Source organism: Myxine glutinosa, chromosome 4 (genome assembly GCF_964187855.1).
Source record: "Myxine glutinosa chromosome 4, kmMyxGlut1.1, whole genome shotgun sequence".
NCBI classification, from domain to species: Eukaryota; Metazoa; Chordata; class Myxini; order Myxiniformes; family Myxinidae; genus Myxine; species Myxine glutinosa.
In genome coordinates this window covers 181,109,012-181,132,434 of record NC_136264.1, presented here as the reverse complement: position 1 = coordinate 181,132,434, position 23,423 = coordinate 181,109,012, and the positions used below count along the sequence as shown (strand labels likewise).

General features: G+C 50.1%; 1 protein-coding gene across 4 annotated transcripts in view; it reads right to left on the bottom strand.

Moving 5' to 3' along the window:
* The window catches only part of LOC137416735 (sodium- and chloride-dependent taurine transporter-like), a 157,672-nt gene extending 134,483 nt beyond the window's left edge, over positions 1-23,189 (bottom strand). For 3 of the 4 annotated variants that reach the window (XM_068102355.2, XM_068102356.1, XM_068102354.2), the window contains exons 1-4: positions 23,067-23,189; positions 21,291-21,474; positions 18,207-18,496; positions 17,990-18,124 (exon numbers count right to left, since the gene is read on the bottom strand). In XM_068102355.2, the coding sequence (XP_067958456.1) occupies positions 17,990-18,124; positions 18,207-18,496; positions 21,291-21,364 (499 nt within the window). In that variant the 5' untranslated portion in view covers positions 21,365-21,474; positions 23,067-23,189. The remainder of the gene's footprint in view (positions 1-17,989; positions 18,125-18,206; positions 18,497-21,290; positions 21,475-23,066) is intronic. The other variant, XM_068102357.2, reaches the window with a different exon arrangement.
* Positions 23,190-23,423: the final 234 nt, after the last annotated feature.

The following is a 23,423-nucleotide window of genomic DNA, read 5'->3' as shown; positions in this document are numbered from 1 at the left end:
TGATTAACAGGAAAACAGGGCGGAGCATCTGGAGGCGCACCAATCCGAGCGTCTGGGCGGGAACAAACTCCACCCCGCTCAAGCAATTATATTATAAAGGCGGAACGAAAAGGCTTTTTGCCATTTTGGAACCGAGCCAGAGATTTAAGAGGAAGAGGAAGAGGAAGAGGAAGAGGGAGAGGTAGAGGAAGAGGAAGACCGGCTTGCCTGGCATTTGAGGAGAAATCATAACCTTGGACCCGACTCACCCGAGCCAAAGTCAAAGATTCGCTGCGCATCCGGGCGTTCTTCTGTCTGTCATCTGAGGAGAAACCGAGTACTGCTGAGGGGAAACCCACATTTCCCTGAGGGAGCCACCCATGTGCGCTTGGCCTGAAGCGCCATGCGAGTGGTGAAAGGCGGAGGAAGGATCGCTGCGATCAGCTGAGGTGAAACCCATGTTGCCCTGATGGAGCGATCGTTGCCCTCAGAGAGCGACATGTGTGCACTTGGCACGAACCGCTGTGGAGGTGGTGAAAGACGGGCAGGCCGAGCGGAGGCGGAAACCTCTGGTAGAGGACGAGGTTGCACCGCACCCACACCTACTGACCATTTTCCAGGTTTTTACCCCTCCTACCTCCATCATTCATGTTCGGTATACCTAAGCTAAGTAAGGCACGGGCCGACCCCAAGCCCTGAACCAGTTCTCCCCCTCTGCTTTTATTGTTTCTCTACTTTTCCTCGGAGTGTGGATCTGTTGGGCCCATGTTTCATGGAGATGTATAGATAAGCGTTACGCCTCGGTCCCTCGTCAGATGCAAGGCGGCCATCTTGGATTTTGAAGTGGCGACCCAATTTTCAATAGCGTTCTTCCTTATAGATGAGGGCGAGACTACCGGAAGTAAGCTGTAACACGTGCCCTTTTGTGGTTTGTTTTCAACGTATCCAATCACGTGACTTGTCGCGAAGGGTGCACTTAACCGGAAGTTACGTAGTTCTGCGGGCGCCTATGCATCGATACACCCACACACGAGATTAGAAGTTAGTACGTTTATTAGTCCCCTACCGGTGTACATCGGAGAGGACTATAGGTTTGCACGCCGTCCGTCACGCAAAGAACAGTTTTCCGGACTTTTTTTCTAAACGCTTAACGCTAGTGATTTCAAACTTGGCACATGGTTTCCTCATAAGTTACAGATCGAGTTCGAACTTCACGACGTTTCGATCATTTTTGACAAAGTTATGGCACTTTGAACTTTGGGAATTCTGATTATTCTGATGATCCTTAACTCAGTGCCATTTTAAGTTTTAATTTCCTTTAAAAATGATTTTCTCTGCAATAATAGGACGGATTGAGATCAAATTTTCACCATAGGAGCGACTCGGTCTGTAGAATGTTTTAATGGTAGTTATGACGTCACAGGTCACGTGGTTCCGCCGCCATATTGTTTTTCGTGAAAACACGAAAACCCCTTTTTCTCCAACGGCTGAACAGATCGAGGCCAAACATTGCAGGCAGAATTGCATAGCCATGACGAACAAAAAAATGTCAGCGAGCATGTCATGCGTCACATGGTTTCAGAGTTATGACGTTTTTAAGCATGAACCTTTAAAACCGAGCTCCTCCCTCATTTTTGATCCAATCGAGGGGAAACTTCACAGATCTGTTCAGCATGTCAATCTACTAAAATGTCCTTTGGAATTTGCGATAGGGCACGTGGCTCGGCAGATATCGTTAATTAAACGAAAATATCTTTTTTTAAATGGATATCTCTTGTTTATTCGAGAGTTCTCAAGCCGCACCGCGTGCCCTCAGCCTCGTCTCGCGAACATCAACAGCTTGACACGGCGCGCGCTTTCCGGAGAGGCGGAGCCAAGCCAAGCAACATATATATATATACACATCGATCATTGATCGTGAACCAGAAAATATAATAAACAAGCATTCTGAGTATTGCGCTGCAATACATGTCCCCTACCGCAGTCTGTCGTCCGGAAAACTGTTGGGGAAATTACCAAGGGTTATTTATCCACAGGTTCTGAATCATTCCCAATCGCTAATTACCTCAGGACGGGCTCACCTGTGATTCGCACTCGGGACTTCGATTTGTACACCTTGCAGACAGGTCAGCAGAAGCACGAGAAAATAAGTTGTTGATAAAGAACCTTTCGAGTCGCTAAATATCAGTAATTTATTATATTTTCCGGTTCACGATCAATGATCGATGTGTATATATATGTTGCTCGGCTTGGCTGCGCCATTCTCGGGACGAGACTGAGGGCGCGCGGTGCGGCTTGAGGAGAACTCTAGAATAAACAAGAGATATCCATTTTTTTTTTTATATTTGGTTTAATTAACGATATCTGCCAAACCACGCACCCTATCGCAAATTCCAAAAGGAAATTTTAGTAGATTGCCATGCTGAACAGATCTGTGAAGTTTCCCCTCGATTGGATCAAAAATGAGGGAGGAGCTCGGTTTTAAAGGTTCATGCTTTAAAATGTCATAACTCTGAAACCATGTGACGCATGACGTCATGCTCGCTGACTTTTTTGTTCGTCATGGCTATGCGATTCTGCCTGCAAAGCTTGGCCTCGATCTGTTCAGCCATTGCAGAGAAAAAGGGGTTTTCGTGTTTTCACGAAAAACAATATGGCGGCCGAACCACATGACCTGTGACGTCATAATTATCATTAAAATATTCTACAGACCGAGTCCCTCATATGGTGAAAATTTGATCTTAATCGGTCCAATTATTGCAGAGAAAATCTTTTTTAAAGGCAATTAAAACTGAAAATGGCACTGAGTTAAGGATCATCGGAATTATCAGAATTCCCAAAGTTCAAAGTGCCATAACTTTGTTAAAAATGATCGAAACGTCGTGAAGTTCGAACTTGACGTGTAACGTATCATGAGGAAACCATGTACCAAGTTTGAAATCATTAGCATTAAGAGTTTAGAAAAAAAGTCTGGAAAACTGTTCTTTGCGTGACGGACTGACCGAAGGAGTGACGGCGTGCAAACCTATAGTGCCCTCCGGTGTACACCTCCGGTGTCGGGGACTAATAACCCTTGGTAATTTCCCCAACAGTTTTCCGGACGACCGACTGCCGGCAGGGGACATGTATTGCAGCGCAATACTCAGAATGTTTGTTAGTCCCCTACCGGTGTACACCGGAGGAGACTACAGGTTTGCACGCCGTCCCTCCGTCTGTCAGTCTGTCAGTCAGTCTGTCAGTCTGTCAGTCTGTCAGTCTGTCAGTTCGTCAGTTCGTCAGTCTGTCAGTTCGTCAGTTCGTCAGTCTGTCAGTCTGTCAGTCTGTCAGTTCGTCAGTCAGTCGGTCGGTCAGTCCGTCACGCAAAGAACAGTTTTCCAGACTTTTTTTCTAAACTCTTAACGCTAATGATTTCAAACTTGGTGCATGGTTTCCTCATAAGTTTCACGTCAAGTGCGAACTTCACGACGTATCGATCATTTTTAACAAAGTTATGGCACTTTGAACTTTGGGAATTCTGAAAATTCCTATGATGTCCTTTTGGAAGATGATGTCCTGTCTGCCTGCTTGCGGCCAAAGCGTAACAAACTTGAGGGATGCCAAATGGGGCACGGGATCGAGTTTGCCCAATATGTAATTGAAGGGTGGCCGCAAAATGAAAAGGACCTAAGCTTAATTATTTACACAACGCAGATGTCACTAGGGAAATGGCCTACTCTTACACAACATATGACATAACTAATTCTAATGGGCCTACGTGTTGCTTGTGGACTAACTTTGGGGGGCAAACCTTTAACCTTTAATGATGTTATATGAACAATCTCAAAACCTCAACACTGCCCCCCTCCTTCGCCAGGCTCGCATAACTCAACGGATGGTCTGACTCAAGCTCAACCGAGAACCCAACCTGTAACACAGCGCTTTGAACCGACGCATCGGCTTGCCACATAACTCGTCTGCCTCCTTTCCCATAACTCGAGCTCATGTGCCCCCAAAAAACGATGTGAGGGATGGTAGATCTGCCATCCCTCTACCCTGGATACCATTCACCATCACTACTGCCATTCGTCCATTACACTTGAGCCTCTCCGTGCGGCAATACATTTTCGTCACCGCTCGGGTTCGAAAAGCCGAGCAATGCATGCGGGTGGTTGGTCTACTGTTGGTTGGGTCCGTCCGGCATTTTGGATTCTGGGGAGGAGGCATACTTGGGCCGAGGTTCCTGGCGCAATCCCTGCGTGGAGCCTTTCGGTCTCCTGCACGATGGCATAACCTCCCTCGGTCAGAGCACCGCGGCCGCCAGGGGGCGGAGATCCGACCTCGCCCTCCTCCCCTCAAACCATGCCGTTCGCCTTTACGATGCGGCACCGACCATACAGGGCGGGGGCCCGGCCCGAATCATGCACGCTGCCGCGGCAATGATCCCCACCGGCCTCCGCAGCACACAAAGCGCACCACGCCCCGAGAGCTTGCGTCGGCGCTCCAGCGGCTCTCATACACTCAATGCATTCTACTACTGCACTCTCTCTCCGTGCACTCTTTTCTTACACACTCAGGTGCACACCACTCAGGCGCACTCACGCCGCTCGCACACTCCATTATCACACACTCCTCGGTTGCACACTTCATAACACACTTGGCCATCGCACACCCTCGCATACCCTCTCCCGTTACGTACTCCGTAACAACCATGGGTGTGCACTCTTTTGGTACACACCCAATCACGTGCTCTGGTGTGCACTCCCACACACTCTCTTTGGGCATCGCACACTCCGTTTCACACTCTCCTTCAACACACTCTTCCCACATACACTCCGTCTTATACTCACGCTCCGGCGCCGTTCGCACACGCGCGCCATTCACCTTCACACAGCGCACCATGGACCTTCTACGAGCGCCCGGGTTGCGTCTCGATCCCAAGCGCGCAAATTTTTCTTCCCCTACACATTCCCGCTATACACGCTCCTACTCACCTTCGGGACCCTTTTCTGCAGCAGCGCCTGCAAACTCTCATTGGGGTTAGGCAGCATGACATCACGATGCAAACATGGACTTTGCACATATTCCATCTTTTTCTCCGACGATACATTTTCTTTTTCTGCCGTCTCTTCAACCCCAATTTCCACTTTATTTTATTCCAATGATTTCTAGCTCAACGACCGCCGGCGCGCTTAAAATTTTCTCTTCTAATTTGGCGGCCGTCGGCTTTTCTATACCCCGTGTCGCAATTTATAACCCGGTCAACTTAACTATGCTCTGCTCTAGCTCCCTTTCCCCGCGTTCCTCAAATCGCGTTACCCCGTCGCATACCAATGCGACTTTCCCGCTCGACCTGCGCCTTATGTCTTTCCCCATCTCTTTTATTAACTTCCCTTGGGTGTTCATATTGTTTTCCAACCCTTTTATTTCCCGGGTAGATTTGTCCCCCATTTCCTTCAATTGCCCCCCCCCCCCATTTTGTTTTCCAAATTATTTAACCGGTCTTTCATTTCTCCCATATTATTTTTCAATCCCCCAATTTGATTTCCCAATTGCTCTCCCATTCGCCTCATTTCCCATTTCGACTGTCATGCACGCCCTCAATTGTGCCATAAAGACTTGCAGGTCCATAAACCCTACTTGTGCAGTGGGCAGGGCCCTCGTCGCCACGTGCGAGGCGCCGCCATTTTCTTCCCCTGCCACCCCGACTGCTGCACCCTCATCCATGTTCTCCTCTTCTTCCCATTCTTCCCGGGGGTCCTGGGTTATTGATTCTAATTCCTCCTCTACCTCCTCATTTACCCCCACCGGCATCCGACCGTCTTGGTTATCCATGGCACGATTACAATTTGGTGGTTAACTAAATTTCGGCCACTCATAATTTTGAGTGTGTTAGGCGCACTTCGGGTCAAATCCCCCTCCTGACACCAATTGTTGCGGATCTCAGCGCCGGCCTTTCCCCTTTACCAAGGGGGTATTAGTCCCCTTGTCTTTGACTTGCCGAAGGGACCCGGGACCTATGACGTCACTCCCGGACAGCGTGAAGTAGGGTCGTAGGATTAATCACAATTACCTAATTACTCACGCCGACCGGAAATGAGGAAATAAGCCCCGCCCAAATCACGGGTGTTGGTGGAAACGCCGAGCAGTAGCGAACCCGTGACCCGAGCCGTTAGCAATGACTAAACCCGATCCAAGTGGTTCGTAATCGTGCCATGCTTACCCAATGGAGGAAATGACTGAAACGGTCGAATTTGGGAAGAAAAGGAATAACAGGTTTATTTACACTTTGTACAATAAGAACAAGAAGAAGACACAGTGCAGCCTTAAACAGTCTTAACTTATCCCAAGACAAACGGGCCCGTCACACTCAGACACACACACGGGGTTGCAGACAAACAGGTCGATGGTCCAGGGATGGTGTCCAGGCAGCTCGCTCTCTGGTCCCCAACTCGCACCATGAAGCAGATGAACACAGCGGCCAGGAACTCTCCATGTGTTGTTTGGCGCGCACGGGATTATCACAGGGCGAACGGTAGGGCTGGCTTTGGCGGTTACACTCACGGGGCTGCATACGTAATAAACGGACAGTTCAATATGCGCTACTCAATGCGCTGCTCAATCAATGCCTCGAACTGTCGTGTGCATGCCGGTCCTCCCAATGCAGTTCTCACACGAGTGCTCCGGATCAGTTCTCTCCCAACTCGTCACTCAACTCTGAACTGCGCATCCCTTCTCATCTCTCAACTCATCTCAGCTCAACTCAACTCAACTCAACTTGCATGCGAGTCCTTTCAATACCAATGCCTGGCTCCAATCCTTTGTAAGCGCCTCTCCCTTCTCATCTGAGGTGGGGGCCTTGCGCCAAGGGTTTTATTGCCACGCCCTTGGAACCCTCTGGAAATCACCAGACGTTTCTTGCCACGCCCTATCAAGCCATGCCCACCGAGCTCTGGTTGGCTGTTGCCCTTACCGTCACCGCCTCTGACGCACTGCTTTGACGCGGCCACTCCTCGACCCTCGCGCTCCTCCCCCTTTTCAGGCCTACCTCGTGGTTACCCGACTAGTTTCGAGCGAAACCAAGGGCAGCGAACGCTGCTGGCGGCCAAAGTGTAACAAAGTTGAGGAATGCCAAATGGGATCGAGTTTGCCCATGATGGAAATTGGAGGGTGGCCGCAAAATGAAAAGGACCTAAGCTTAATTCTTTACACAATGCAGATGTCACTAGGCAAATGGCCTATTCTTACACATACTATAACATAACTAATTCTAATGGGCCGACGTGTTGCTTGTGGACTAACTATTGGGGGGGGGGGGGGGGGGGTGGGGGGTCGAACCTTTAATCTTTAATGATGTTATATGTACAATTCTCAAAACCTCAACAAATATATATATGTATATATATATGTTAAGTTTGTAGGGGGTAGGCAGTGATTACCTTAGTCCAGGTAGAATTGAATAGGTAGTGTGCGCCGACTCGTGAAGAAGAACCACATGTAATAAGTAAGAAATTTGTTTAGACCGGATGTCGTGTAAGTGTATCTTCGCGTCTCCATGAGAGGGGTGGGGTTTGTTAATTAGCTAGGGATTATGGGTAAATTAATCCCCTGTATGTAATGGCCTCTGTTATGAATCCTTTGTTCCGTATGACACACGCAGCACACACAAATAGTAAGAAATCGCCCATTAACACGAACTCCCAGCCTCACCCACCTACCTAATACCTCAGACAGCAGTCATTTTGACCACTGATGAAAAAGGCTGATCATGATATGAAGTAAAGCAAGAAATCAATTGTTACACATGTTTATTGCTTGTTATGATGAGACGAGTTGAAACACACTCTTTGCACATCACACAACTGCTCACCATTTTGTTTTTACAGCTGACAGCAAGCTATGCACTTTTTGACCACTTGTTCAGTGCACTTGCCACATATAAGCTTGTTGCACATTGCACAGGTGTCCACCATTTTGTTCTTGCAATTGGTGACTTGGCATTGTTTCCGCATGCGCTTTGCTGGAGGCCCCTCCTCCAAGCGACTCAACTGCTGTTGTTCCCGGGGTGATGACTGATAAGTACTCCTTTCGGAGCTCATCAACTTCCGCAATTGAGGAATGCCAAATTCTCAATGGACTTTGCACTGAAGTCACAGAAGATGAAGTCTCGGCGGCTGGCGGCGGCACAGTCCAACATTCACAGAAGATGAAGTCTCGGCGGCTGATGTGTTTCCCAGTCACTGACTTGAACAGTACCCACACATTTATGACAGCCAGGTCCAGAATGTTGTAAAACACATGAACTGGCCATCTGCGAGATCTTGCCTTGACAGAGTACTTCCTGGCCATCTGATCAACAATATCCATTCCGTACTTTGTGTTGAATTACAGAAAGCAACAGTCTCAGAAAGCTTCTTGGGGTTATCTTTCACACCTACAGAAGGGTGCAGGGTACTGAGCAACAAAACATTCTTATTTTTCTTACCCTGGTAAACAGTTAGGGTAGTGTGACCATTCTTCATCACAGTAGTCGTGTAGAGCTGTGCCCATGTTCTTCAATGAGGAGGGGACTTCTCTCCGTACACGATTCATTGTACCCATTATTCTTGTGCTCTTTGATTTCAGTTTCTCTGCCAACTTTAGGGAGGTGAAAAAGATGTCTGTGGTAACATTTCTTCCCTCATTCAAGTAAGGATCCAAAATACATAGCACCACATTTTCAGCCAACGTCTGGTCTGCAGGACGGTGCTCATCTTTGCCCAGGTATGGAAACCCATTCAGCAGATACTTTGAATGTACATCAACTGCTAGCCAAAACTTTATTCCGAATTTGTCTGGTTTGTTGGGCATGTATTGGGTGAATCGACACCTGGCCTTCGTGGGTAACAGTTGCTCATCCACGGTAATGTTTTCCCCAGGCTTATAGCAGAGGATGCAATTCTGTATAAAGCGATTCCAGACTTCAGACACCAGTACAAATTTGTCTCCCTGCAAATGCTCAGACCTTGTTGACCTTTGGTCAAATCACAAGAATCGCATAATATCACAAAATCTGTTTCTTGACATGGTGTCATGAAAGAATGGTGGGCCCCAGGTAACAGACCACAGACTATTCAATTCAAGTCCTTTTGCATGGTACATCCCACGAACATAGAGCACAGCAATAAAATTAGCACAGGTTGCTGGATCCAGTGGTGAACGGTCATGTTCCGACATCTTCATCGTGATCGTGTTGACGAGGAACTGCGGACCGAGAACTGCGGTTTCCCACGCACGGGCGATGAAGACTAGCATGACTGGGCGAACGAGGGTGCGCGAGGCCGAGTTCGCGCCCACGGCAGTGCAGCCTGCGGTTTTGCCACCAAGGACGCGACAGGGTTTTGACGATTCCTGACGAGGTTCAAGAGCCGATTAGAGCTAAATGTCACACAAACACAAATTTATTTTTACAGTTATTTTTCCCATCGTTTGTATTTGAGTCTGTGGGGGGCGCTCCAATTAGGAATTTATTTTTATCATGCATTCCTTGTTACCGGCGTTTTATTTAATAAAGCCGTTATTTTTGTACATTTTAACTCTGTGTCATTTTGATTTAATTTATCCAGGTGCGAAGAAGTCGGGTGGAAGCCATCCAGGTAAGTTCGTCATCCCCCTTTCCCTCGCGTGTAAAGAATACCATCATGTTGGATTGAACGCCTGGGAGTAAAGCTGGTTTGATCATATATGTCGCCCTGCTGTGTTCACCAGGAGACACACAACAATATTAGACAGGCACAGAAGATCCGATATGTGAAAATGATATTTGAAGAAGAAAATGATATGTGAAAATGAAAATGGGAGGAAAGAATGCACTGTGATATGTCATACTGATGGAAGCAACATGTAAAAACAAATATAGATAAGAACAAGGAAGCAATTAGATTGCAGACCCTCGCCTGGACGTGTTTTAGTTGTTTTTAAGGCTTTTGTGTAAAAACAAATATGGTGGCCTAACCACATGACTGTCATTTTATTTTTCTCCACCAATTTATCCCAAGATGATGCTCAAGAAATTTCATCTTTATCGGCTGAAGTTTTGTACTTGTCGAATGATGCCGTCATAAAGGAGGTACCTATGACATCATTATTAAGTTATGTTGGTCCGAATGGACAGTTCTTTACAATGAGACGTCATTTATTTAATTTTTTTTTATATTCAGCACTTTCGGAGATATAGAGGTGAAAAGTTTTTTTGTTTTTTTTTCCAATATGGCGCCCGTACCACGTCACCTATGATGTCATAATTATCATTTTTTAAAAAACTATACAGGAGGAGGCGCACCTATGGGAAATTTTTCCTGTCAATTGGACCAACGGTTGCAGAGAAAATAATATTTATTCTGTGTGGACAAACAAATAGCCAGACAAACAAATGAAAAATCGCTCATAGAGCAACACTTGGCAAAAGAGAACAAAATACAATGGCACTCAGTGGAGCATCCTTTTGACCTCACAAATAATTTGTAGTTTAATTCATTGACCTGGTATGCAAATCGTCTTCAAAGTTTAAGTTAATCGGATGAAAATTGACAATTTTAGAAATTTGGCCTATGCTGACCTTTTGGCCTACGTTGACCTCAAAATAGTTGGTGGTTGGTTTCAGTAAGCTGATTTGTAAATCCTATTCAGATTTCAAGTCAGTCGGAAGAAAATTGAGGAATTTAGAAATTTGAAATGATTGTTGACCTTTAGCCTATGCTGATCTCAAAAATAGTTGGTGGTTGCATTCAGTTAGCTGATATGAAAATCATATTCAAATTTCAAGTCTATCAGATGAAAATTGAAGATTTTAGAAATTAGAAAAAAGTGGTTGACCTTTTGACATTTTGACCTCAAACATAAATATTTTGTCAGACCACAAACTCAACCATTTGGAGAAGTTTCGTGAAGATCGGTTTAAAATTGTGACCTGTAGGCAAGTGTAAGTCAGCAGGCAGACACACACAAGATCACATCTAGAGCAAAGCAGCAAGTGGTAAGAGATTGGATTGAGGGGAGTTACAGTTCCTATGGAAAGTCTACACCCCCTTTCAAATTTTTCACCTTTTGGTGCCTTATTGTCTGGAATTAAAATGCATTAATTCAGACTTTTTGCATAAAATTGCATTAATTCCTCCTTTCTAGCAGAGGGCAGCAGGTTTACCTCCAAGATTTTTTTGTATTTTGCTCCATCCATTTAACCTTCTATCAAGTCAGTCGGAGCTCCATCCCATGCAGCTCCATCTCTGATTGTTGCTGCATCTGTCCACTTGATGCAGTCTGGATTTGCTCCTCATAAATCATTGTTCTGTTCTTTTTATTTACTTTTCTGGCTCTGCACATCAACAGGAGGAATGACATGACAGGCACATTGTTGTTTAGATTATTAATTGATGCTTAAACCAGGATCACCTATAACCTATCTCTGCCATCTAAAGGCTCATACGTCCCGAAACGTGTATTGCAGCCCCCGTAATCTGCACAGGCTGGTATCGCTATCGCGGATTGCAGCACCCGTAATCGGCACAGGCCGGTATCGCTATCGCGGATTGCAGCACCTGTAATCGGCACAGGCCGGTATCGCGGATTGCAGCACCCGTAATCTGCACAGGCTGGTGTCGCTATCGCGGATTGCCGCACCCGTAATCGGCACAGGCCGGTTTCGCTATCGCGGATTGCCGCACCCGTAATCGGCACAGGCCGGTATCGCTATCGCGGATTGCCGCACCCGTAATCTGCACAGGCTGGTGTCGCTATCGCGGATTGCCGCACCCGTAATCGGCACAGGCCGGTTTCGCTATCACGGATTGCCGCACCCGTAATCGGCACAGGCCGGTTTCGCTATCGTGGATTGCCGCACCCGTAATCGGCACAGGCCGGTTTCGCTATCGCGGATTGCCGCACCCGTAATCGGCACAGGCCGGTTTCGCTATCGCGGATTGCCGCACCCGTAATCGGCACAGGCCGGTATCGCTATCGAGAATTGCAGCACCCGTAATCAGCACAGGCTGGTATCGCTATCGCGGATTGCAGCACCCGTAATCGGCACAGGCCGGTATCGCTATCGCGGATTGCAGCACCCGTAATCGGCACAGGCCGGTATCGCTATCGAGAATTGCAGCACCCGTAATCAGCACAGGCTGGTATCGCTATCGCGGATTGCAGCACCCGTAATCGGCACAGGCCGGTATCGCTATCGAGAATTGCAGCACCCGTAATCAGCACAGGCCGGTATCGCTATCGCGGATTGCAGCACCCGTAATCGGCACAGGCCGGTATCGCTATCGCGGATTGCAGCACCCGTAATCGGCACAGGCCGGTATCGCTATCGAGAATTGCAGCACCCGTAATCAGCACAGGCTGGTATCGCTATCGCGGATTGCAGCACCCGTAATCGGCACAGGCCGGTATCGCTATCGCGGATTGCAGCACCCGTAATCGGCACAGGCCGGTATCGCTATCGAGAATTGCAGCACCCGTAATCAGCACAGGCTGGTATCGCTATCGCGGATTGCAGCACCCGTAATCGGCACAGGCCGGTATCGCTATCGAGAATTGCAGCACCCGTAATCAGCACAGGCTGGTATCGCTATCGCGGATTGCAGCACCCGTAATCGGCACAGACCGGTATCACTATCGAGGATCGCCCTAACCCGCAATCAGCACAGGCTTGTTTCCGGTGTCAAGTCTTGGTTTTACTCAAGATGCCTGTTCATTTCACGAACATGTGCTCAGCGTTCTTAACCCAAGATTCACAATCACCTACATCTTGACCAAGGTCAAGCATCTAAGAACAAGAATGATCGCGCTGTGGTCACAACCTGCAATAAAATCCGGTAACTGCCTGATTGGGAAATGCACATTTAAAGCACTCATAAAAGATAAACAGCGAGATTGGGAAACCCACATTTATTATGTGCGATTAAAAGATTAACTCGTCACCTCTTATCCATGACAGTAAAGCGCGGTGTTACGCGCGCTGTTTGTAAACAAGGAGGAAGCGGACAACGCGGTAATTTGTAAGAGTCTTTATTCAAGAGCTCACTGTAACACTGAACTCTCAGGGCTGCGCGCCCCGTGTATATCGTGAGGCCACGCCTCTCTCCCGGGCGTGGCCCACCCCCACTCGGTGTGCGGGGTGATGTCACCACGTCAGTGCTTTCGTGTCCGCCACACGCGCCCCCCCAGAATCCCCACGCACCTGAAGGGCCAGTTTGCGGGGCAAACGGATGACCCGGCCGAAGCGCCCCCTGGCGACTGGCGGCGTCTGGGATGCAGGGATGCCATCTGGGATGCCTCCGGCTGCCCCTGGGATGGGTGCAGGACCGGGGGGCGGCGTGGCGGCGGGGCTGGGCGGTGCCTGGGATCCGCCCGCAGGGGGGCGGCCCCGACGCAGGGGTCGGGCCACTGGCGGTGGATGGTCCACGTCGAGGTGGGCCGGCTTGAGGCGGTCCACAGAAACGCGGTCAGGAGTACCGCAGATGTCCAGGATGAAGTGCTTCACCCCGGTCTCCAGCACGCGGAAAGGCCCGTCGTACGGGGGCCGCAGTGGTGTCCGGTGGGCATCGTGGCGGATGAAGACGTACTCCGCCGTGTGAAGCTCCGGGGCGACGTGCGTCGGTGGGTGCCCGTGGCATGCCGTTGGCACAGGGGCGAACCTCTGGGCGGTCTCCTGCAGAGCGCTGCTGTGCCGCGGACCATGGTGCTGTGGAGTCGGGGAGGCACTCGACCGGCACCCGCAGCGGTTGCCCAAATAACAAATCCACCGCGGATGCACGCAGGTCCTCCTTGGGCGCCGTCCGGAGGCCCAGCAGGACCCAGGGGAGCCTGTGGACCCAGCCGCCGTCGCGGAGGGTGGCCCGGAGCGCGGCCTTCAATGAGCGGTGAAATCGCTCACACAGGCCATTAGCCTGGGGGTGGTAGGCCATGGTTCGGTGCAGCCGGACCCCGAGCCCCTGTGCGACCGCCCCCCAGAGCTCCGAGGTGAACTGGGGGCCGCGGTCGGACGAGATGTCTGAGGGGGCGCCGAACCGGGCGACCCAGGTGGTGATGAAAGCCTGCGCGACGTCTGCCGCCGTCAAGGGCACGGCCTCCGGCCACCGGACGGTGCGGTCCACCATGGTGAGGACGTGGGTGAAACCCCGCGATTGGGGCAGAGGTCCCACCAGGTCCACGTGGACGTGGTCAAACCGACGTTGCGGCACCGTAAACGGGGCCAACGGGGCCTGGGTGTGCCGGTGCACCTTGGCGCGCTGGCACGTGAGGCACGTCCTGGCCCAGCCGCGGACGGCATTCCGGAGGCCATGCCAGACGAATTTGTCGGCGATCAACCTTTGGGAGGCCCTCGCGCCCGGGTGGGACAGGCCGTGGATGGCGTCAAACACCTGGTGCTGCCAGCCCGCGGGCACGATGGGGCAAGGCCGCCCGAGGGAGACGTCGCACAAGAGGGCCACGCCCGCGCCGTCGAACGGCACCTCGGTGACGCGGAGGCATGTGACGGCGGTCCACAAGGCCTGGACGTCGGGATCAGCGGCCTGGTCCGCTGCCATCCGGGCATCGTCGATGCCGAGGTGGACTGCGTGGGCGACGGCCCGGGAAAGGCAAGCCGCCACCGGGTTGTCCTTCCCCGTGACGTGCCGGATGTCCATCGTGTACTCGGACACGGCCGAGAGGTGACGCTGCTGCCGGGCCGACCACGGCTCGGTGACCTTGCCCATCGCGAAGACCAGCGGCTTGTGGTCGACAAAGGCCGTGAATGCACGGCCCTCGAGCAGATGGCGGAAGTGCCTGACCGCCAAGTGAAGCCCGAGCAACTTGCGGTCGAAGGTACTGTAACAGCGTTCGGGCGGGCAAAGCTGCCGGCTAAAGAACGCCAGCGGTTGCCAAGCTCCACACACCCATTGCTCATGCACCGCGCCCACCGCGTAGTCCGAGGCGTCGGTGAGGGCGATCGGTGCATCGGGCGCCAGGTGCGCGAGCATGGTGGCGTTAGCCAAGGCGAGCATCGCGCCCGTGAATGCCGCGTCCATCTGCTCGGTCCAGGTGACGTCGCCTTTGCCCGGCTTACCTCGGAGAGCTTCGTGCAGGGGGCGCAGGAGCTGGGCGATACGGGGCAGGAACCGATGGTAAAAGTTCACCATGCCCAGGAACTCCTGCAGCCCCCTGATCGTGCGGGGGCGCGGAAACCCCTTCACCGCCTCCACCTTGGCCGGCAGGGGGACGGCTCCATGCCTGGTGACGCGGTGCCCCAGAAAATCGAGTTCGGCGACGCCGAACCGGCACTTTGCGGGGTTCACAATCAGGCCATGCTGGCCCAGGCGTTCGAAGAGCGTGCGGAGGTGGTGTATGTGCTTTTCGCGGGACGCGCTGGCGACGAGGATATCGTCCAGGTAGACGTATACAAAATCCAAGTCGCGCAGGATGCTATCCATTAGCCGCTGGAACGCCTGAGCCGCATTCTTCAGACCGAAGGGCATCCGCAGGAATTCGAAGAGTCCGAACGGCGTGATAACCGCCGTCTTCGGGACGTCCTCCGGCCTGACGGGGACCTGATGGTAACCGCGTATGAGGTCCACCTTCGAGAAGAAGGACATGCCCGCCAAACGGGCGGAAAGGTCCTGAATGTGGGGGACGGGGTAGCGGTCGGGGGTGGTGGCATCATTGAGACGGCGATAGTCCCCGCACGGTCACCATCCCCCGCCGGGCTTCGGCACGATGTGCAGCGGCGACGCCCAAGCACTCTCCGAGCGCCGAACGATGCCGAGTCGCTCCAGGGTAGCGAACGCCGCTTTTGCTACTGCCAGCTTCGTCGGCTCGAGGCGGCGTGCCCGGGCGTAGACCGGTGGCCCGACGGTGGGGATGTGATGGGCCACCCCGTGCTTGACGGCCCCCGCCGAGAAGGTGGGCCGCGTGAGGGCCGGGAAGCCGGTGAGGAGGCGGGTGAATTTGTCCGCTGCCGGAAGCATACAGATCAACGTGGCCGGAACCGAACCGTTCAGCAAGCCGCTTGGCAAGCCGCTCGGTGAGCCGCTCAGTGGGCTGCTCGACGAGCTGGGCAGCGCACAAGCGAGCGAGCTGAACGTCTCGGCCTGGACAAGACGTCTGTGCTTTACGTCGACCAGGAGCCCATTTGCGCACAGGAAGTCCGCGCCAAGCATTGCCATGGGCACGTCGGCAGTGACGAACGACCATCAGAAAACCTGCCCTCCGAACCGCAGAGAGGCAGCGTTTTCCGCACGTACGGATGGGCGTCCTGTTTGCAGCAAGCAGCGCGGGGCCCCCGCCCGCGGCGTGCTTGTCTGACGTACCGGCAGGAATGACACTCACCTGCGCTCCTGTGTCGCACAGGTAACGGCGCCCGGATAAGGTGTCAGTGATGAACAGCAGGCTGTTCGAACGGCCGGCGCTCATTGCCACTATCGAGCGCCGGCCCGGGCGTTTCCCGACCTGTTGAAGGAGCATGGCGGATGACACTGTCGAGCCTCGTGGCCGAACTTGGCGTGGAACCAGCACCAGGTGGTGGAGCTGGAGGAGTGCGGCTGGCTCCGCCAGGCCGGCGGAGTTGGCGGTGTTCCCCGCGGTGGCGGTTTTCGCCGCGGCGGTGGGCGGGGCGTGGCGGCGGCCACGAGGTGCGTATCAGCATGCTGCGTATGCTGTGTAAGCTGATGCTGTGGATCAGCATCATCAGCAGCATCGGCCTCGAGGTCCGTGATGGCCGCACCGACTCTCGCCCGCGTGTCCGAAGCCGCGAAGTACCTGTCCGCCGCGGCGGCCAATGCTCGGGGTTCCGTTAGCACGGTCCCGGCCAACGCGAGGCGTACCTGTGCTGGAAGTTGGCGATGGAAAAGTGCCCGGAATAGAGAACCAGGGGCTTCGTCGCCCAACAGTGACAGCATATGGTCCATTCGGACCGACGGGCGCGTGTCGCCGAGCTCGGGGAGATCCAGGAGGCGGTCGGCCCGTGTGTCCTCCGTGAGGCCGAACGTGGCTAGGAGCAGCCGCTTGAGTGCCTCGTACTTGTGGCCGTCTGGTGGGTGGCGAAGGACGGACACAACTCGAGCGGCCGTGCCGGGCCCGAGGGAGGCGACGACGTGGCAGTAGCGCGTGTCGTTGTGGGTGAGGCGCCGAAGCTGAAACTGGGCTTCGGCTTGGACGAACCAACTTCGGCCTGGGCCTCCCAAAATTCGGGAAGTTTAATCGACATCGCGTTGTTGGCCATGGCAATGGCGTCGTGTTTGGAAGGATCACTACGGCAGATCCAACGTCGAGGGTCACCAGTAAAGCGCGGTGTTACGCGCGCTGTTTGTAAACAAGGAGGAAGTGGACAACGCGGTAATTTGTAAGAGTCTTTATTCAAGAACTCACTGTAACACTGAACTCTCAGGGCTGCGCGCCCTGTGTATATCGTGAGGCCACGCCTCTCTCCCGGGCGTGGCCCACCCCCACTCGGTGTGCGGGGTGATGTCACCACGTCAGTGCTTTCGTGTCCGCCACAACAGCTTCCACCACAGTTTCATCAGAATACGCTGATTCGTCAGTCACGGATTGCTTAACCCCAATGTGGGGCTGCTCAAAAATTACATAACACTTGTTTTTAGTAATTTGCGCAATCTAATGCTAGATTCTGACGTACCGTGCGTTCTGACGGGCTTGATTAAACCTCACTATTATTCGGCATATGATAACATTTTTTGGGGTCCCTCATCATGAATAACACTCGACCCAAGCAAAGCCAATATAAATCTGATGCAACAAACCTGGGCAATCTATAATCGGCAGAGGCCTACAGGCCCAATGTGTTAGGCCCACCAGACAACCGGCCATATCATTTCGTCTCGGTGCTATGGTGGGTGGAGTTGTTGGTGATGTGGGTGTGGTCAGTGAGCTGTTCGACCAATGGGTGCACATTAAAAAAATTGACCAACAAGAACCACCACAACAACAGCAATGCAAAGCTCTTGTACACCTGCGACATGTCGCAGGTAAAAATGCGCCAAAAGTAGCACTGGACACTTACCGGCAAGGAGTGGGCAGACATTGATCCAGCAAATGATCCCACCTTGGCCTGTGAATTGTCCGAGTGCAATCTCCATCATAAAGAGAGGAACTCCAGCACCCAGGAGAAAGATGAGGTAGGGTATGAGAAACGCACCTGGACATATGAAGCAAAATGCTAAGCTCTTATTCCTTAAGAATCATAAAACGAGATCAACCTAAAAACCTATGCTACGCACCTCCACCATTCTTGTAGCACAAGTAAGGAAAACGCCATATATTGCCAAGACCAATGAACATCCCAGTAATAGCAAGGAAAAAGTCAAGATCGCTGGCCCATTGATCCCTTGAAGAGATGGCTGGAAGTGTAGGTCTTGAGGTGTCCATTTTGCCATCCAGCGGCCCACGGTCTTCATCCACACACCCATGCAGCTCCATCTCTGATTGTTGCTGCATGTGTCCACTTGACGCAGTCTGGATTTGCTCCTCATAAATCATTGTTCTGTTCTTTTTATTTACTTTTCTGGCTCTGCACATCAACAGGAGGAATGACATGACAGGCACATTGTTGTTTAGATTATAATTGATGCTTAAACCAGGATCACCTATAACCTATCTCTGCCATCTAAAGGCTCATACCTCCCGAAACCAGTCCTGAATTAACGCGAACACACACACACACACACACACACACACACACACACACACACACACACACACACACACACACACACACACACACACACACACACACACACACACACTTCAGTAGGGACAACGGTAGTTGGGATCACACATTATTCATAGCACAAAGTAAACCTCAGCCGAACAATAATGTACTGTCTTGGCCAAAAATATTGGCACCCTTGCACTTTTTTCAAATAATTCACCATTTCTTCCAGAAAATTGTTGAAATTAAAACATCTTTTGGTATCCACATATGTATTTCTTTGGTTTGCAGTGGAACAAAACAAAAAAAGCTGAATAAATTACTAAATCTTAGCTTATTCCACACAGAGATCCTAAAATGGCCTGGACAATATTATTGGCACCTTTTAGTTGTTAGAAATAATTAGATTTTAAACAGGTGGATTCTCCTTTACTTTGGAATTGAACTCACCCGTGGTGAGTTGTTGGTGCCTGCAATATAAAAATCATTCATTCATCTAGTATGAATGGGAAAAAGGAGTAATTATACTGTTTTGTCACTGTGTGTACCACAATGAACATGGGGAAAAGAAAGAAAAAAGAATTTTTTGAGGAGGTCAGACAAGATTGTAGCCAAGCATGGACAATCTGAAGGCTAAGCGTCCATCTCAAGAGATATTGATGTTCCTGTGTCCTCCGTACGCAATGTCATGAGGAAGTTTAAGGCCCATGGCACTGTAGCTGACCTCCCTGGACATGGCCGCAACAGAAAACGTGATCGAAGATTCAGTGAACGATTGTTCGAATGGTGGAGGAAGCACCTCAACCAACTGCCAAAACAGAGGGGAAAAGTGACGCGTTTTCATTTTCCGTTCCCCCCCCCCCCCCCACCCCCTTCCCCTTATCTCGTGCAATTTCTACTACTTTGCTTTAAAGCCCGTATTGTTTTTCGCCAAAAAAAAAAACGTCCATCGTGACACTTTATTCTTTGGGTACAGGTTTTAAAATTTCACCAGCTACTTAATAAGTAAGAAAATAGTGGTCCCGGTGAATGCTGAGTGGCGTGCATGGTGGGTCCTCCTGGCCCCCCCATGTAGTGGGGAAAGCACCTCGATCAACTGCCAAACAGATTCAAGCTGACCTTCAGACTCAAGGTACGACAGTTTCAACTCACACCATCCATCGCCAACTCGATGATATGGGGTTTTATGGTAGGAGGACCCCACTGGTGTGTATGTGCGTGCGTTTGACAGACAGAAGAAAGCTTGACTGGAGTTTTCCAAAACATTCCTGAACAAGCCAAAATCCTTCTGGGAGAATGTCCTGTGGATAGACGAGACCAAATTAGAGCTTTTTGGTAAAACACATCATCTCTATGTTTACAGAAAACAAAACGAAGGCTTCAAAGAAAAGAACACCTTCCCTACAGTCAAACAAGGAGGAGGTTCAGTGATGTTTTGGGGTTGCTGTGCTGCCTCTGGCACTGGGTGCCTTGAATGTGTGCATGGAATCATGAAATCAGGAGATTACCAAGGCATTTTGGTCGAAGATCATGGGTCTTGCAGCAGGACAATGACCCCAAATACATTTCAAAAAGCACCCAGGAATGGTTCAAGACAAAAAGCTGGACTGTCTGAAGTGGCCAGCAATGAGTCCAGATCTAAATCCCATTGAACACCTGTGGGGAGATCTGAAAATAACAGTTGGGAGAAGGTACCCATCAAATCTGGGAGAACTGGAGCACAAGAAGAGTGGGCCAAACTGCCAGTAGAGAGGTGTAGGAAGCTTATTCATGGTGTCGGGGAAGTGTTGTGAGACTCAATACTCCAATGATGTCACAGGTTTACAAAAGATCACAACTTTATTAACTGGTTGTTCACTTCATTCCAATACCAAATAACTACCGTTTAACTCAATGGACCAGGTAACTCTATCCGCATAGTCCCTCTTTCGTGGCTGCAGCGCCGTACTCGTGGTACGCGTTCATTCCGTCGGGCAGGGCTTCTGAGGATGAGTGCTCCTGAATCAAGGAGATGTTCACTCTTTTATGGGCACCGCAGTATTAATCCTTCCTCCGCTAATCCTAATCCGTTCTCCGCAAACGTTACTCGGTCACCTCACTGGCACCAGCTCGCTCCCCTCCTGCTGCGAGTTCCATTTACCAAACAATAGGGGGGTGCTCCAGCCTGGGGCTGTGACCAGGTGGACAAGAGATTACCATGTTCGTGCACATTCCTGACATTCATTTACGAAATCGTCTATCTGCTTCGTTACCAGTCCCAATCAATGAGTTACCAGTCCCAATCAATGAGTTACATTTCCACAATGGCTATAGGAAGTGCTTGACTGCAGTTCTTTTGTCCAAAATCTGTACTACCAAATATTATCGGGTGTCAATAATTTTGTCAATGCCATTTCTTTTTATTTCCTGATTTAATAGGATATATTAAGTTCTGAATCAAAAACAAAGGTTCTGTAATATTAGCAGTGAAATCAATAATTGTGGAGACCAAATACTTTTGTCAATTTCAACTTATTTTTAGAGAAAATTTTGAGTTATTTGGAAAAAAAAAAAAAAGTGCAAGGGTGCCAATATTTTTGGCCACGGCTGTATACAAGTACTAAATCGATTTTGCAGTTTCCTAGGATACTATAGAGCTTCGCAATGTGAATACTTTGTCTCAGCGGATGCTTCATCTGTGGCACGTGCTTCCACTGCTTGGTTCTCGATCTGGCATGTAGGTTGCATCTTGATAGCCCCTTCGCAATTATCTTCCAGTCATGTGCAAGAGCAATCTTCCCAGGCAAGTGCTCGTGAATATTTTCCAGGCATGTGCAATCCGTGATATCTGTCATGTGCTGGTGCAATCGGTGAAAAGAAGCATCAAAGTTTAAACGTCCCAGCTTCTTATTCGTTCATATGCAGCGCAAGGCTGAGGGTACGGCTGTGCTGCTAATGCAATGCACTCTGCTGGATGGTTAGGACAAAATTTGGAATTTGGTCATAGTGCCGGCGATAGTTCACCGACTCTTCATGAAGGACACTATGGGATCTTCAACGCCCATCAATGAATGTTTCACAGCTGTTCACCACCATCTCTTATCTTCCCCCATTCAAAACCTTGATCTTTTCATTCAAACCAAGGATTTTTCTTGATCGGCTAATTCACCCCAGATCCACTTTTTTGAAATACCAACTTCTTTCCTGGAAGTCCTTGCAGTGACCATGTGTTTTATACTTCTCCCACCCCCACCCCCTTCCCACGCCTCTTCCCCCAAGCCCTCTCCCTCCCACAGATCTCCCGATGTCCCTGCTCTCAAATGTTGTGCTTGTGTACTTCACCCTCTCTCTCCCCATCTTGTCTACCACTCCCCTTATGTTTTATGTGTCCGTTATTTTATTTTTTTGTGATTAATGTTAGCTCTTCCAGGAGCCTCAATCTTGTATGCAATAAAATAAAATAAACAAGTCAGGAGACGACGATGGTTCACGAGCGAGCGGTATTCAATGACAAAGGACGGTCTACAACCGAAACAGGCCCAGACTGGGGGTCGGGGGCCCACGTGGCAGGTGTCGGCCCCCGACATGTGGTGTACATGCCTATTTACAAAGGGCCCCAATGCGCTGCGTGCACAGGCCTTCAAGAGCCAGCTGTACGTAATTGTGTGTGGTGCTGGCCTTTAAATTATCTACACACAACATTATGGTAGAGAATAACTTTAATTTAATAATGTATAATCAGTTATGAGGTTAGCCAGCTACACAATACCGAAAATTCGGTTCTATTCCGACAACTTTGAAAAATTGACCTTTGTGACCTTCAAAGGTCAAAAGTCGAAAATTCTGAAATTTGTTGGAAAACTTGTATTTCATGATGTGTGATAATATAAGATCATGTACGACATTTCACCATATCAGGAAGCGAACAATGTAATAAAACCATCAAAAATCGACTTTTCTAAATTTCGCGACCTTGACCTTGGGGCAAAAATAAAAAATCGAGCTCCGTGGGGCTAGACACATGACATTGGCCTAAGCAAATACCAAAACCCTCGGAGAAGATGTAGCTTGAACTCGATTACCCCCTAAAAAGGCATCTTTTTCGGGCGTCGCTCCGCCCACAATGGGCGCAATATGCCCACTCTACGCAGGACACAACTAGATCATGATATCAACCTCCCACCCAAGTTTCATCAAGATCAGATGATATCATCAGGTAGTTATGCTGCGGACAGACAGACAGACACACACCCATGACGAATATCTGTTTGTCATTCTGTTTGATAACTCGTGAACCACAAATAAACCAGCAGCCACAAGTTGTATACGAAACAACAACAGTTATTTCCTCCTTGTGAAACATTCCATATCTAGGCTTTTGTAGTTTCATAAGGTGGGGTTAGGCACTCTTGCTTTCTGCCTCTCCCGCAAAATCCAGCTTCCTGCTCACCTCGACTTCTGTATTCCTCTCTGCTTGCGCAACCTTCTTCCACCACATAAGGTTCTGCAAGGTTGTACTTTGTACAATCTCTCCACTCTCCCCAAGGCTTCAGTTACCTGTCATGCACTACCAGCGTACTTATATCGCTGTACTTCATCCCATCCAATGATGTTTTTCTCCACCCTCATTTTACCCTCCCCTTCAAATTTTAATTTTCTGTTTTATTATTTTCTCTCTGACTTCTATTCGCTCATCCTTGTCTTGTCATACTCCTCTGGAGTCAGTGCATCGCCTTGTCAGTGGGACAAGAACCCTGAGTGAGATATGTAGGCTAAACAGATGTTCAGGAATATTTTATGTAGAACG